This window comes from Oncorhynchus tshawytscha, linkage group LG11, assembly GCF_018296145.1.
Source record: "Oncorhynchus tshawytscha isolate Ot180627B linkage group LG11, Otsh_v2.0, whole genome shotgun sequence".
Lineage (NCBI taxonomy): Eukaryota > Metazoa > Chordata > Actinopteri > Salmoniformes > Salmonidae > Oncorhynchus > Oncorhynchus tshawytscha.
Genome location: NC_056439.1, coordinates 25,408,547 through 25,423,537, shown reverse-complemented (window position 1 = coordinate 25,423,537; position 14,991 = coordinate 25,408,547). Strand labels below are relative to the sequence as shown.

The window sequence follows — 14,991 nt, the reverse complement described above, 5'->3', positions numbered from 1 at the left end:
CGCAGAGATAAAACAGTGCGTTGCAAAAAGTAGAGCGCCCGTGTTCCAGCTCGAGCTCATCAGAAACCTGCCAATTCATAGGCACGGGTTGCATTGAGTACTTTACAGTGCACAGACATACATTTGTCGAAGTAAACTACAATCTGTACTGTTTGCCATATGACCAAAGCCGCTGCCACAACATATTCTCTGCCTATGTCAACAATTGACTGTTTTTTTTGCAACTGTTTTTTTGTAAATATGACACCTTATGTGTTAGGTTTTTTTATTATCACAAACAGCATGCAGAATTGAGATACACAACCTAGTAATTATTTGCATACACCGATCAAAATACAAATGCATGAACTGAATATATGCTTTTCACTTTATTTGAGAATAACAAAGAATAGGCTATAGATATTTAATATGGATCCCCTACTAAGGCATGCTCTCCAAAATTTCATTATTGGAAGAAATTACAGATTTAGGATATCATGAAATCTTCTGGAAACAAGTTGGTTCTGAGTTTGCAAAACATTGGAAATAAATATTTTATTTTCACCAGTTGTATTACCAACTATAAAACTCCATTATTGGTACATTTGTCAATGACTGATATTGGGGAATTAATATGAATTCAATATTAATACGCTTGCCTACTTCTGTTGCAGAAGTTTAAATGGTTAATTTGTCATGAAAACTTTGAACCACTATATGTTTTTACTTTCCCAGCTCTATCATCTGTTGAAATAAATCTATCATATTCTCAGATTATCATTATCGCCATATGCACCAATAAAATAATGTAATGCATATGTGTGCCTTTTCCTTTGAAATATAAATATCTATCTGGTGCTGCTCATCTACAATGCAAAAATAAAGGAATGGCTGGTCAAATGTAGATGTATGAATAGTTGAGTGTGTAAGTAGCCTACTTTCACCATGTAAGTGTCTGATGTGCTGTGTGTGGTCAATAGCTTTATTTAGTGCCAATGAATCTCTGCTAGGCAAGTTGATGCTGAGGAGTGAGGGATCCAGGCTGCCTGTCCTGCAGTGGGAAAATGCGGAAGTGAGTGAGGACGGTTTTCAGCGGCGGAGGAATACACCAAGCTATATAGACACAGATCGCGAGAGCTACACAACTTCAGCCCATCATTAGAGGTCCACGGGAGCTGGTCAGTCTCGTAGTCTAGTTTTAGAAAACAAACCAACCAACCCATCCAGCGCCGTCAGACATGGTAAGTATAATATTTTGTGATTGATTCGATATCTCCTTTTTAGGTAAAATATAATGAAATGCAGGAATGCAAAGTTTGCCTGCAGAGGAGGATTCGCGTGAAACGTTGAACGGTTCGAGTGATCATGCGTCGATGCTGGCTTGTCAGATTGTTGGGTGTCATATCTTTATTGGAGGCTACAATTCATATTGGTCGGATATAAGACGCATGATAACTCTTTAAGAAGTTTATTTTAGGCTGATAATCGAGGCAATGGCTTTCATCATGTCAGCGAGCCATACCTAACTATACGCGTCCGTGAATCAGGCGCAGTTTGATTTTAATGTTTAACAAAATCGGTGTTATGAGCCGGTAATGTTACGTGTTAAGGTCATGTAACAGAAAATGTGAGCTATCCAATTTTGATCAAACGGAAGCTGTGAAACCCTTGCGATTTCTGTCACTTCCACATGCACAGGCAGACGAACGAATGTAGCGATCTGTTGATGCTGTTCGAGGGACCAGTGCATGCTGCTGTGCCTACCCCCCTCCCCCAGAAAATCACTATCATTCAGAATTATATAAATGATTAAATACTTTTGACACGATGTTGCATTTTTTTGTGACTGATCTGATTCAGCAATGCACTTGATCGTATCATTTGATATATTATCAATCTTTTTCAGGTTCTGTTATTAGTCTGAACGATGTAAATGTGTCGTTTCATGTATCTTTTGGCCTCTGGAGACATCAGGGGAACCCCATCTATGGAACTATATGCTACTTGGTGGAATATTAATGGCGTTTGATTCAATGCTTACAAATCATTTATGGACTTGTTATTTTTATCACGGTTTCCGGTCATTTATGGACTCTCTATTTAATGGAAAATGTTATCTGCGCCATTGTTGTGTGTGAGATCGAAAGTGATATAGCCTCCATGGTAATACTTTTAGAATAGGGCAGCAATCTCTGACCGGACATGCATATGCTTGACTTGTGCCTTGGTCTTATCACTTTTTATACACGGATGGAGAACAATGTATTGAATATCATGTGGTTCTCCCGTTCGTAATTAACTTTACGGTTGTCACAGGAGGATCAACATCCATGAGATATCTCTCGCCTGCCTAAATTGGAGGGCTTAATTGTGCTATATAAGCAGCTGGAGGACAGCGTGAAAACATTCATCTCTAAGTAAATTATGTTATTGTGCTCAATGCACACATTGTTTCTCCGAAAGCATGGAAGGAATGTCTCTACCAAAGTGGTGATAACAAAGCTACTGATTGTAGACTGAATCAAGCCTTTCATATGGACACGCACATCAGTGTGCCCACTGGCCTGGGTACACTGGGTCCACTGTTTTGGCCCTTGCTCGGATGTTTGATTGGGTGTGGTGGGCAATCAGAAAATCTTTTTAGATGTGTTTGTTTGTGTGCTGTGAAGGCGTGAACGGAAAGCTTGTGGGTCCTCTGTGCTCTCTGCTGTAGTTGTGGAGTCATTGACCCTTACACGGCGTCCTGTTGTGTGCCATGACCAGGAAATGAATGTGTGTTTCCATGCAGAAATGACTCAAAGACGGACTCTGCGATTATCTGCTCTATTAGTTAGTATTTTGACACAATGTAGGGAAAAATGCCATTACACTGTGACTGGACTTTTTCTCTCTCGCTTTACTGGCATAGAATGGCCACAGGCTTTGTTAGTATACATGCAGGGTGACTGACTGTCTTAGCAGAGCCTCCCAACTCAGAGTGCGGACAATCAGCTCAAATTATATTATTTATCCAAGTAGGGTGATTCTAATGCATGAAAAAAGCCTTGGCTATATACCATTCTGTGATGAAAAGTTGCACATTTACCATGTTCATGCCATTCAACAATAAGTAGCAATAACCAATGTGTTGAATATTTCTGCAAGTGATTGGTGGGTTTGGTGTATGATCATATAGCCTAGAGGATTACTATGCCCTGTGGTATCACTGCACATTATATCACACGCTCATACGATGTGGTAGTGTCTGATTAACTCCATCCCTCTGCTACAGGCCTTTGTGATGTGTTCAGGAGGAAAGTGGAGCTTTAGTCATGTGGGCAGACGCACAAACTGGACATGGCAGTGACAAGAAGCCTATCACTCTCAAATGTTTTTCTCTGTGGCACTACTCTACCACCACATGGCCCTCGGACCACTTGTCAATGTTGTGTGAAAGTGGCAATACCACGCTGATCAGCAGCTATGCTGTTTTTAGTTCTCACATGGAGGCCAGATTCCTGGGGCGGTTGTGTGGCGCTTGTGAATCCAGGTCAGATTCCTGGCAGATGGGTGTGTGGCTGTGCGTATAGTGGCGTGAGTGTGCGTGTTAGGGGTCTTGTTCCCTGCCTGGGGTGCTGGAGGGAAGAAGGGTGTTCCTTGCTGGGGTCCTGTAGGCTGGGGCTGTACTGGGCTAGCCCTGAGGAGCCAGCAGGGGTAAGGAGGAGGACCTCCCCTCTGGGGACACTGCCAAACAATACTGCTGATGGTTCAGAGAAACAAAGCCAAGGTATAGCTTAGATGAAAGCCAATATATCAGAGGGGTTAGTTGACAGTGACTGTACAATAGACCTGACACCTTGATGTGACAGTCAGCCACTGCCAGGCTCTGGGTGTTCTGTGTGTGTTTGGGGGGGGCTGCCAGACAGGGAGCCATCATCATCTAGCCTCTGACCCTGGATGCTCTCTCTGTCCAACCAACCTGGTGGGGGGCCCTAAGCACCATGTGACTGGGCTTTAATCATGGAAATTATCCTTCAGGGCCCCTTGTTGGTTTCTGTAACCATACCACCACGCTGACAGCCCAGATTGCGAGGTGGCGAAAAGCACGACACGATACATCAACCCCAGAGCTTGTTGAAACGACCCATGGGGCTGCTGTCTGTATTTGGATATCCTAACTTCCACATGTTTGTTAGGCTGCCACTACACTGGGAGGTAGCCAGTCAGTCACATCACTGTTACAGTAGCCTGCTTCAGGTCAGGTAAACCCTGTTTCACTATCGGTCAGTTTAGTCCTCCTCTCTGTCTGGTGCTAAGTTCAGCCAGCTGAGCCCCACTCCTGGAGACTTGACACAGCTTGACACCGCTCCCCACGTCTAGGAGCCAGAGACCTGACCTACATAGCTCCAGACAGGCAGGCTGAGGAGACGTGAGAGAACCATGTTGCCCAAGAAGACTCACTGCTACCAGGATGATGACTTGGTTTCTCTGTCCATGGTGTATGAGCTTCTGGACCAGCAGCAGTTCTTCTACAAGGAGCTGATTGAGCAGCAGGAGAGGAACTTCAAGACCTTCTTACAGATGCTGGTGGACTCCATCAACAGTCGCATCGACAACGTGGTCAAAGAGGTCCAGGACATGAAGAACGGCCTGCATGTTACCAAGACTGAACTGGTGGACGTCAGGTGCCAAGGCAACATAAATGCCAAGCGGGCAGAGTGCCTGGCTGAGGGGCTGGTGATTGTGCGGGAGGCCATGAATGCCCTCTCCTCCAATCCTGGGGTGTTCGATGGAAAGCCGAAGAAGGGTAATCTATGTCTGGGCGGCAAGCCAGACGCGAGGAAGGCGGACACCTGGCAGGACCAGCCTAAGGCAAAGAAGCTGGTGGCTGACCTCACCGACCTGCACTTTGGCGAGTTTCAGGTCCCCAAACTCTACTATGCCCTCTGTATGAATGATAGGGGAGCTGAAACTGGTTGCGTGATGAGGGGGGACGCCGGTGGTGTGTAAGCAGAAAAATGGGCTCTAGTCTAGATTAACCAGTTAGCCTGCCCTTCTGTTGCTTTCTTATTGTCAGTCATTTTGGTCAGTACACCTGTGTAGTTGCATGAGTGATATCAGATTTTGTGGGAAACATGGCTGGTTTGGCTTGAAGTGTATATGAGTCTTAACTGTACTCCTGCATTGTGTGTATGTAGGCCAGGACTATGTTAAATTCAAGTGGGAAATGTCTGGCCTTTCCTCCGTGGCATTAATGTGCAATGTAGCTCAGCAGTCACAGAGTAGACAGGCAGCCTGACCGTGTGTTTTCAACATCAGGTTACTGTATTCTCTGCTCTGCCTTAGATGGATCATTGCCTAGACTATGTAGTATTGTATCTGTTGCTCAGAGATCACTGTGTACATACTGTTGCTCAGAGGTGGACTGGGAAGGAAAAAGGAAGAAATGGGTCAATTTTTCTGTAGTGCTGCTTGTGTTCAGTCTTCAGTCACAATTCCAAGCCATTGATCCTTTTAAATTATTCCTCTCCCTCCTCCCCCTCTTTCTGCCCCCCCCCTCTCAGGCCGACCAACTAACAGAGGAGCAGATTGCCGGTAAACAGTTCAACGCACATGCACGCACACATTTCAGTTTTCAGCTGTGTATGAATATTTCATTTGCGTGAGGCATGTCGGCTAGCTAGCTCTGGACGGCTGCTTGACATTCCTGCTCTGGATGTAATGGCAGACTGAGACCTGGCAGACATGCCTGTTGTTGACGAGACTTTTTAGCCACTCATCTTTACAATAAACAAATGTAATCCTTTCAAGCTGTCGCCATATCATAGCCCATGAGGTCAAACTGAGGTGTGATTTTATTATTGCTTGAAAATGTAACTCAATCCAATTAACAAATGTAACCTAGATGAGATGGCCCATACGTAAATTCTATGCACTCGTGACTAAGTCGCGTTGGATAAAAGTGTCTGCTAAATGGCATACATTATGAGAAGTCAGTGACTGTCTAATCAAGTTGTTTAATGTAGCTCAGCTGTGATCTTTCCTTATTTTGGACACAACTAACTGTTGCTGTCTTCTCTGCAGAGTTCAAGGAGGCGTTCTCCTTGTTCGATAAAGACGGCGATGGCACCATCACAACCAAAGAGCTGGGCACCGTCATGAGGTCGCTGGGACAGAACCCCACCGAGGCAGAGCTGCAGGACATGATCAACGAGGTCGATGCTGATGGTGAGTTAGTTCCACCTGCTACGGTGTAGGGTGAAGTTGCACCAGAACGCATATTTTTCTCACTAATAGTTAAGGTTAGAGAAGAGGAAGCTGATCCTAGATATGTACCTATGGGGAAACATCCCTGTGGAGTGGATCCTACTAGGGTTGTAAATTTCCCAGGTTTTCCAGAAATCCCCGTGTGGTGGATTCCTGGAGGGAATAAGCAAGAAGGGAATTTCTGTAAAAGCTGGGAATTTAAGCAAGACTGAAGTACTACTCCATCTCCTTGGGCTATGTTATAATGCAGATGTGGGTGTGTTCAGTCACTTCCCTGCTCTCCCTTCTGGAAGTGAACCCAACAGTGATGAACATTGATTCTTATTGATAGAGTTATGGACATGTTTATCCACAGCCTAACTTGTCTTAGTGCTGGGACTGGGAGTACTTGCATTGATTATAATGACTGACTGTCACCTATTTAGGTCAGTCAGACCTAGCGACTGCCTGCAACAAAGCCAGTTGAATAATGGCAGCAGGTAATAATGGCCTAGTGAAATCCATGACATAATCCACTCTGAGCTCTGCTCTGCTGGGATGCACATTCTCTGAGGGCCCGGGGAAGGAGCTCAGCGCAGCCGTGGTACACCCTGTTTACACACACGGTAGTACCCGTCCATTCACTCAATGGGGAAGTTGAAACACCCAGTCTGTGCGTTATACATAAGGAGGGACTCAGCACGCCCTGTCTATAGAATGCAACAGTAACACACACTGGGTAACAGTCAGTCTGTACTACACTGCCCTGTATACATAATGGAATGAGATATGTGTAATATATATATTACACATACATGCATACAGTTGAAGTCGGAAGTTTACATACACTTAGGTTGGAGTCATTAAAACTAGTTTCAACCACGCCAAAACTATAGTTTTTTTAACAAGAAATTTGTGGAAAGTCTTATCTACTTTGTGAATGACAAGTACATTTTCCAACAGTTGTTTACAGACCGATTTTATTTCACTTAATTCACTATCACAATTCCAGTAGGTCAGAAGTTTCCATACACTAGGTTGACTGTGCTTGTAAACAGCTTGGAAAATTCCAGAGAATTATGTCATGGCTTCAGAAGATTCTGATTGGCTAATTGACATAATTTGAGTCAATTGGAGGTGTACCTCTGGATATATTTCAAGGCTTACCTTCAAACTCAGTGCCTCTTTGCAAACTGAAGAACATCATCCCAGTCGTGAAGCACAGGTGTGGCAGCATCATGTTGTGGGGGGTGCTTTGCTGCAGGAGGGACTAATGCTCTTCACAAAGTAGATGACATCATGAGCATGGAAAATGATGTGGATATATTGACGCAACATTTCAAGACATGAATCAGGAAGTTAAACATTGGTTGCAAATGGGTCTTCCAGATGGACAATGACCCCAAGCATACTTCCAAAGTTGTGGCAAAATGGCTTAAGAACAACACAGTCATGGTATTGGAGTGGCCATCACAAAGCCCTGACCTCAATCCTATGGAAAATTTGTGGGCAAAACTGGCAAAACTGGAAAAAGTGTGTGCGAGCAAGGAGGCCAACAAACCTGACTCAGTTACACCAGCTCTGTCAGGGGGAATGGGAGAATTCACCCAACGTATTGTGGGAAGCTTGTGGAATGCTACCCAACACGTTTGACCCCAAGTTCAACAATTTAAATGCAATGCTACCAAATACTAATTCAGTGCATGTGAACTTCTGACCCACTGGGAATGTGATAAAATTAATAAAAGCTGAAATAAATAATTCTCTATTCTGACATTTCACATTCCTAAAATAAAGTGTTGATCCTAACTGACCTAAGACAGGGAATTTTTACTCTGATTAAATGTCAGGAATTGTGAAAATTAGTTTAAATGAATGTGAACTTCCGACTTCAACTGTATATATGATACACACAGACCGAGCGAACGAGGACATGTGGAGTGGAGAACAGACCAGACATGCATTAATTCACTGGGGAACTGTATGTCAGGAGAGGGGAACAGCTCTGCTCAGAGGAATGGTCTGAACCAGGAATCACACACATGATCACACACACACATACTCACTCTGCTGTACCTGGAGCCCCCCCCCCTCCTCCCCGTCACACACACCCTTGACGAGCCAAGACTAATCCAGGTTAAATGTGATCAGTGTTGGTGTGAGTGTCTGTTCCAAATGGTATAGCCAGACCCCCTGAAGTTCTGATCCAGTGACCTTCACTGCTCTCTGTGATCCTGTCATGGCTCCCTTTTACTTTGCATTAGAGGTAGCTCAACCCCTTCCAGAGCTTGTTGTAGTGGTACTCAGCCCACTCTGGACCACGCATGGCCCACTGCAACAGGGGCTTAAATCCCTGATAAGCAACTTTCAATTCTTTCTGTTTAAAAAAATAAATCTTCTCTCCCCTCCCCCCCCCAGGCAACGGCACCATTGATTTCCCAGAGTTCCTCACTATGATGGCCAGGAAAATGAAGGACACAGACAGCGAGGAGGAGATTCGTGAGGCGTTCAGGGTATTCGACAAGGTAAGGATAGTGCCAGGTGTGTGTGTGTGTGTGTGTTAGGGCTGGGCGACATGGCCAAAATATGGTATCTCATTTGTTTAAACTTTTTATTCTTAGTTTTTGAAAAAAGTTGTACATTTGCTTTATGAGTAGTGAATGATCCTAGGCTGGCAACATACATTCTAAGTGATTTCAATGAGTCTTCATTCTGATTTTTATACTGTTCAATTCAACTTCGGCCAAAACAAATGTCAGCACTTATCATTTCTGCATTTCCTGCACTCCAATTGCGGTGGTGGAAAAAATACCCAATTGTCTTACTTGAGAATAATTTAAACTATAAGGTAATAGAAAATTACTGAAGTAAAAGTCACCCAGTAAAACACTAGAGTAAAAGTATTTGGTTTTAAATGTACTTAAGTATCAAAAGTATAACTAATTTCAAATTCCTTATATTAAGCAAACCAGATGGCACAATTTTCTTTTTATTTACAGATAGCCAGGGGCACACCAACACTCAGACATGATTTACAAACAAAGCATTTGTGTTTAGTGAGTTCTCCAGATCAGAGGCAGTAGATGACCAGGAATGTTCTCTTGACAAGTGTGTGAATTGGACTATTTCCTGTCCTGCTAAGCATTCAAAATGTAATGAGTACTTTTAGGTGTCAGGGAAAATCTATGGAGTAAAAAGTACAGTGTTTTCTTTAGGAATGTAGTGAAGTAAAAGTTATCAAAAAAATAATGTACAGATACCAAAAAAAATGACTTGAGTAGCACTTGAAAGTATTTTTACTTAAGTACTTTATACCAATGCTCAATTGAGAATTTCCACACTGCCACGTAGAGATGCACGATATGGGCAAATAATCTAGGACTTATTTTTAACCAAATATTGCGATTTGACTTGCGAATTAGAGAAAATGTTGGAATCATGGAAATAGAATGACTATTCTAATTCTATAGTTAGAATAAACTAGTGGGCACTTTGAATACAGTGTTTGAGATGACAACGAATGAAAATGCCAGGGAGGAGTTGACAGGGTAGGAACTAAAGTGTTAATACTCGTTTCCTAGGGGACCCTATAAGCTTTTGCTACATTGCATGTTTTCTCTTAGCTACTTCATGTAGCTAACATATTCTTGCTTTGCATATTCCTCTGATTTAGAAGATACTGTTGCACAAACAACATGCTGATTTAGGTCTACACCATCACTGGTATTATCAGGCTGTATTAGCTAGCTACGTTTGCTCTTACTCAGTACATTTATTAGCATTAGTGGTTAACAATTAGTCTCAAGATTTAGTTAGGGCAACTTGTTAAGAAAATACTAACTAATAGTGCCATTATAGAATGCTGGTGGGTTTATATTAAGAGTCAAAGTGAAAACAACATTGTTGCGTGTGCTATATTGACCAAGCAGACTGAACGCAAGTGTCTCGTGGTTGAGGAACATCAAATGTGCTCCTTGAGTGACAGGGGGCGTGGCTAGGTCTGTGTGGAAATTGGCACAGAGAGAGAGAGCGAGTAGACAGAGATGAGTCAAGTAGCAAAGTAAAAATTAACATTACAGATTGCAGTTCACATTTAACAAACCAAACATTAAATTACTGATATAGAAGGTAAAGTAAAAACCAATCCTGTCCCTGCATCAATACGGTATACCAGCCCTAGTGTGTGTACAGTCTTTACTGTACTTGTGGGAGGGATTACATGTTAGTTGATATTGTATGAGATTAAGCTTTGTACAGTGCATTTGGAAATCATTCAGACCCCTTGACTTTTTCCACATTTTGTTAACGTTACAGCTTTATTCTAAAATGGAAAATCCTCAACACATAATGACAAACAGGGTTTTAGAATTTTTTGCAAATGTATAAAACATACCTTATTTACATAAGTATTCAGACGCTCTGCTATGAGACTTGAGCTCAGGTGCATCCTGTTTCCATTGATTATCCTTGATGTTTCTACAACTCTATTGGAGTCCACCAGTGGTAAATTCAATTGATTGGACAGGATTTGGAAAGGCACACCTGTCTATATAAGGTCCCACAGTTGACAGTGCATGTCAAAAACGAATCAATGACGTCAACGGAATTGTCTGTAGAGCTCCGAGACAGGATTGTGTTGAGGCACAGATCTGGGGAAGGGTACCACATTTCTTTTGCAGTATTGAAGGTCCCCAAGAACAGTGGCCTCCATCGTTCTTAAATGGAATATGTTTGGAACCATCAAGACTCTTCCTAGAGCTGCCCGGCCAAACTGAGCAATCGGGGGAGAAGGGCCTTGGTCAGGGAGGTGACCAAGAACCCGATGGTCACTCTGACAGAGCTCCAGAGTTCTTCTATGGAGATGGGGGAACCTTCCAGAAGGACAACCATCTCTGCAGCACACCACCAATCAGGCCTTTATGGTAGATTGGCCAGACGAAAGCCACTCCTCAGTAAAAGGTACATGACAGCCTGCTTGGAGTTTGCCAAAAGGCACCTAAAGGACTCTGATCATGAGAAACAAGATTCTCTGGTCTGATGAAACCAAGATTGAACTCAAGCATTTCTACAAACCTGTTTTTGCTTTCACATTATGGGGTGTTGTGTGCTAATTGGGGGGGGACTTATTATTTACTAAATACCTAACTAATCACACAGATGGAAGGCCGTGTTGCCCAACCGAGTCCTTTGTCCTTTGAAGAATGTCTGCTGGTAAATTGAATATGTAGTAATGTCGTTGTGTGGTAGACGGGATACTCTGTCTGTTCTTTCCTAACCTGCGTTTGCAGCTGCGGTTGCTAACTCGACTGTAGTGAATAAGAGTTCAAAGTTCATACCATTTGCAACAAGTTCACGCTGATGTTGGCTTCATTCTGTATTATCTGAACCATTCTGACATCGGACCGTCGTCCTCGGAACAGGAGGTGATATTGTCGTCAAGGGCTTATATAGGAAGGGAGAGGAGGGCGTGTTTGAAACGTTTTATAGCCCATGTCCCTTCACTGATTGAGCAGAGCCCTATCTTATGAAAACCCAAATCTCACATTTTAGAAGCTAAAATCACTTCATCCCATCACGAATAATTTAATATTCAAACATTTAAATTGAACAATTCCATGTGAATCCGATAACTCTGTAGACTTTCCACTGTAGTTTGTAATCTTATCATTGAGAATGTCTCGGATGACAACCGAACTGCCATCATATTCATTAAGTACCACCGCAAATGTTCCATTGGTTGGATTACCAGAATATAGTTAATTTCCCCCCCCACCTACTGATGTTCCCAGAATCTATGTTAACCAAGGGTTTTGCAAATGTAACATCAGTAGGGTAGAGAGAGGAAAAGGGGGGGGAAGAGGTATTTGACTGTCATAAACCTACCCCCCCCTACCCCCAGGCCAACGTCCTCACACAGCTGTCATGACATGAACAAATGAATGACTGATACAGTAGCCTGTATAAGGCCTAAGTTACGGTATTTATACTAAACAGGATGCACTCTTAGGCCTACAGCTCAATGGTGGTTATACAAGGCTGCTATACTAAGCCTAAAGCCAGGCACACTTAACAGTCACGCTATTGATTAGTCCTAATACATTTTCTTTGACAATTAAGGCAAGGGCTGTTTTCTCGTCTCAACTCTGCTGCCTCCGCCGCATTGTTCTCAACACCAATATGCTGGTTAACTTTGCTATTATGCCTTAGCAACATTGGCTAGGAAAAGGGGCCAATTCAACAGCGCACTGATGTGCTTCAGAACCGTGGACAGTGGCCCCTATCCAAAGCAGGAGAAAATGCGTTTGTTATAAAAAATATATTTTTAAGTTTGTTGCACCATTGTTCTTACATTATATTTATATATATAACCATATACAATGTCTTAGACTGAACCGTGCCATCCAAACAGCATCCACAATGGAGCAGTCCACTCAGACATGCGCCAATCAGACAGATTTTTTTGCCACTGCTTGACCCAAAGAAATCTTGGGCGACCAACGGCCTAAACACCAGTATACTAAATGGGGTTAGCCCTAATGATCAGTGATATCCTGTATGGTTGCTCTTCCTGCATACGCAGTTACAAGGTAGTCCCTTTTGTAAAAAGACTACCATGGCTTTGTTCCAATATCCACACTAGTGTACCGTGACATGCATGCCTGTCCTAAAGTGAGCGTACTGCAAGCATACATTAAACTAGTATGGTAAAGTCCCTTTGGAACTGTGTTTCCCCTTGGACCCGTGTTTGCCGTGAGATGTCACACGCTCACCACCTCTCCCTTGCAGGATGGGAATGGCTACATCAGTGCAGCAGAGCTCCGTCACGTCATGACAAACCTGGGAGAAAAGTTAACAGACGAGGAGGTCGACGAGATGATCAGAGAAGCCGACATTGACGGAGACGGACAGGTCAACTATGAAGGTAAGAAGAGGACAGTTCTGCTGTGTAGGGGTGTACAGTAGATCTCAGCAGTGTCCCTATGGGGGACTGTAGTCAGTAGAGCTGTCACTCACAAACTCCTACTGTACAGCCAGTCTTGGTTTTCTGCTGCTCCCCGTACCCCTTTCTACAACTCTAATTCCTCTCATCCCTTTCTACTACCTGATCCTACTCTACCACTCTCATCCCCCTCTTCTCTCACTTTCTTATGCCCTGATTCCTTTCTACAATCCCTATTATTTTCCCCCTTATCCCTTTTCTATTGCCCTGATCCTCTTCTAATTTTCTGATGCCTGATCCTCCTCTTCACTCTCATTCCCCTCTTCTCTCCTTTTTTACCATCCTGATCTCCCCCCTCTTCACTCTACTACGATCATCCTATTACTGCCCGATCCACCTGTTCTGTCATCCTGATCCCTTTTATTTTCTCATCCCTTTCTTATAGAATTGGTCCATCTCTCTAATAGGCTATTTGGCTTATGTAAACACTCTTCATAAGATTTAATTGTATTTTGATTTGTCTTTAACTGACTTTTTTGGGGGGGGGATCTGACATGTAATTGCTGCCTTGATCAGTGGTTGGTTGTTTTCTCTTCATTCTCCTAATGTCTGATTTTGTTTTGTTCTTTTGTCCACAGAGTTTGTACAAATGATGACAGCAAAATGAAGCTCCCCTACCCTTCTCCTGACCTTAGAAGACAAAAAAAATCAGTCAAATGTTTTACTTACCTCTTGCAAAAATATAAATTTATTCATACTGTTTCTGTATAGAAAACATAACTGAATGTTGAAAAATGAAAAAATCAGTCCACATAAAAGTAAAAATAAATACAATTAAAAAAATAAACATCTGCATGTACTGGTTAGTGGTCCTGTCCCCAAAGATGAGTTAGACATCAGTAATAACAGAAATAATACCTGGTAAACAAAACCGTCAACAACTAAAGAAAGCACTTGGCAAACTGCTTATTGGTTCCTGTTGCTAATGGTAACGTTTGGGCTGGCCAATCGTCTTTTCTTTTCCTGTTTCTGTTCTTCATGCATGCAGCTTGAGACTGGTGACGCAGTCCAGCCAATGGGCTCACTCTGATTCCACAGCGGTGTCGAGGGTACCGCCGTGGGGTTTTGGTACAGTCTATGTTGAGAGAAAGAGATAAGAGCTCGGATGGGGGGGGTCATACTAAACTCGCGTAGAGATGAAATGAATGGGACCTTTGCAGTTTGCTTAATTACAAAAATATATTTTTAAGAAAAATCTCATTTAAAAAAAATAATTTTAGAACTGTTTGGCATGTTGGGAATATTTGGATTTCTGTATCCTTGTTATGCGTTGAACTTTGGGTATGATTCGAGGGGGTGGGAGGTGAGCTGAAGAGTCTGGTTTTTCCGGACACTTTTTACCTGCTAGGGGGAAGTCTTTTTGGCAAGGAAACGCGGTTATATCGTCAATGTTTTTATCTTCTGTTTCTCGACTCTGACCATGGTTGAGTGTGGGTTTTGATCAATCTACAGCGCATCTAGGGTCTTCAACACCTGAGTCTTCTCTAGACTGTTCATCTTGTTCAGTTTAGTTCATTCCAAGTTGTACATGCTAGTCTTTTAATTTTTTTTTTCCAATAAAAGACCATGAACTTAACCCCTTTCCTTTGTGTGTGCGGATCTGTCTGTTGTGAAGGAATTGTATTACATTAGAATAGGACTGATTTGATAACCCAAATATCTCATTCTGTCCTTCAACACTGCTTCTACACTGACAATAATTACCCATTCTGATAATTGCCTTGACCTATGATTTGATGACTGGCATCTAATTTTAGATAAAAAGATACAGCCCACGTTTCATTTTA

General features: G+C 42.7%; 1 protein-coding gene across 1 annotated transcript; it reads left to right on the top strand.

Moving 5' to 3' along the window:
* Positions 1–1,064: 1,064 nt before the first annotated feature.
* LOC112244957 (calmodulin-1) lies at positions 1,065–14,780 on the top strand. Its single transcript, XM_024412861.2, has 6 exons — positions 1,065–1,220; positions 5,523–5,553; positions 6,043–6,186; positions 8,623–8,729; positions 12,991–13,126; positions 13,783–14,780. Exons 1-6 carry the CDS (start codon positions 1,218–1,220, stop codon positions 13,809–13,811), a joined length of 450 nt encoding a protein of 149 aa, XP_024268629.1. The 5' UTR covers positions 1,065–1,217; the 3' UTR covers positions 13,812–14,780.
* The last annotated feature ends 211 nt before the right edge of the window (positions 14,781–14,991 follow it).

What these genes read in the sequence shown, in the direction of transcription:
- LOC112244957 (XM_024412861.2), top strand. An exon ending in AACAGAGGAGCAGATTGCCG is followed by an intron (nt 5,554 to 6,042) that starts GTAAACAGTTCA and finishes TCTTCTCTGCAG; the next exon opens with AGTTCAAGGAGGCGTTCTCC. An exon ending in CGGACAGGTCAACTATGAAG is followed by an intron (nt 13,127 to 13,782) that starts GTAAGAAGAGGA and finishes TTTTGTCCACAG; the next exon opens with AGTTTGTACAAATGATGACA.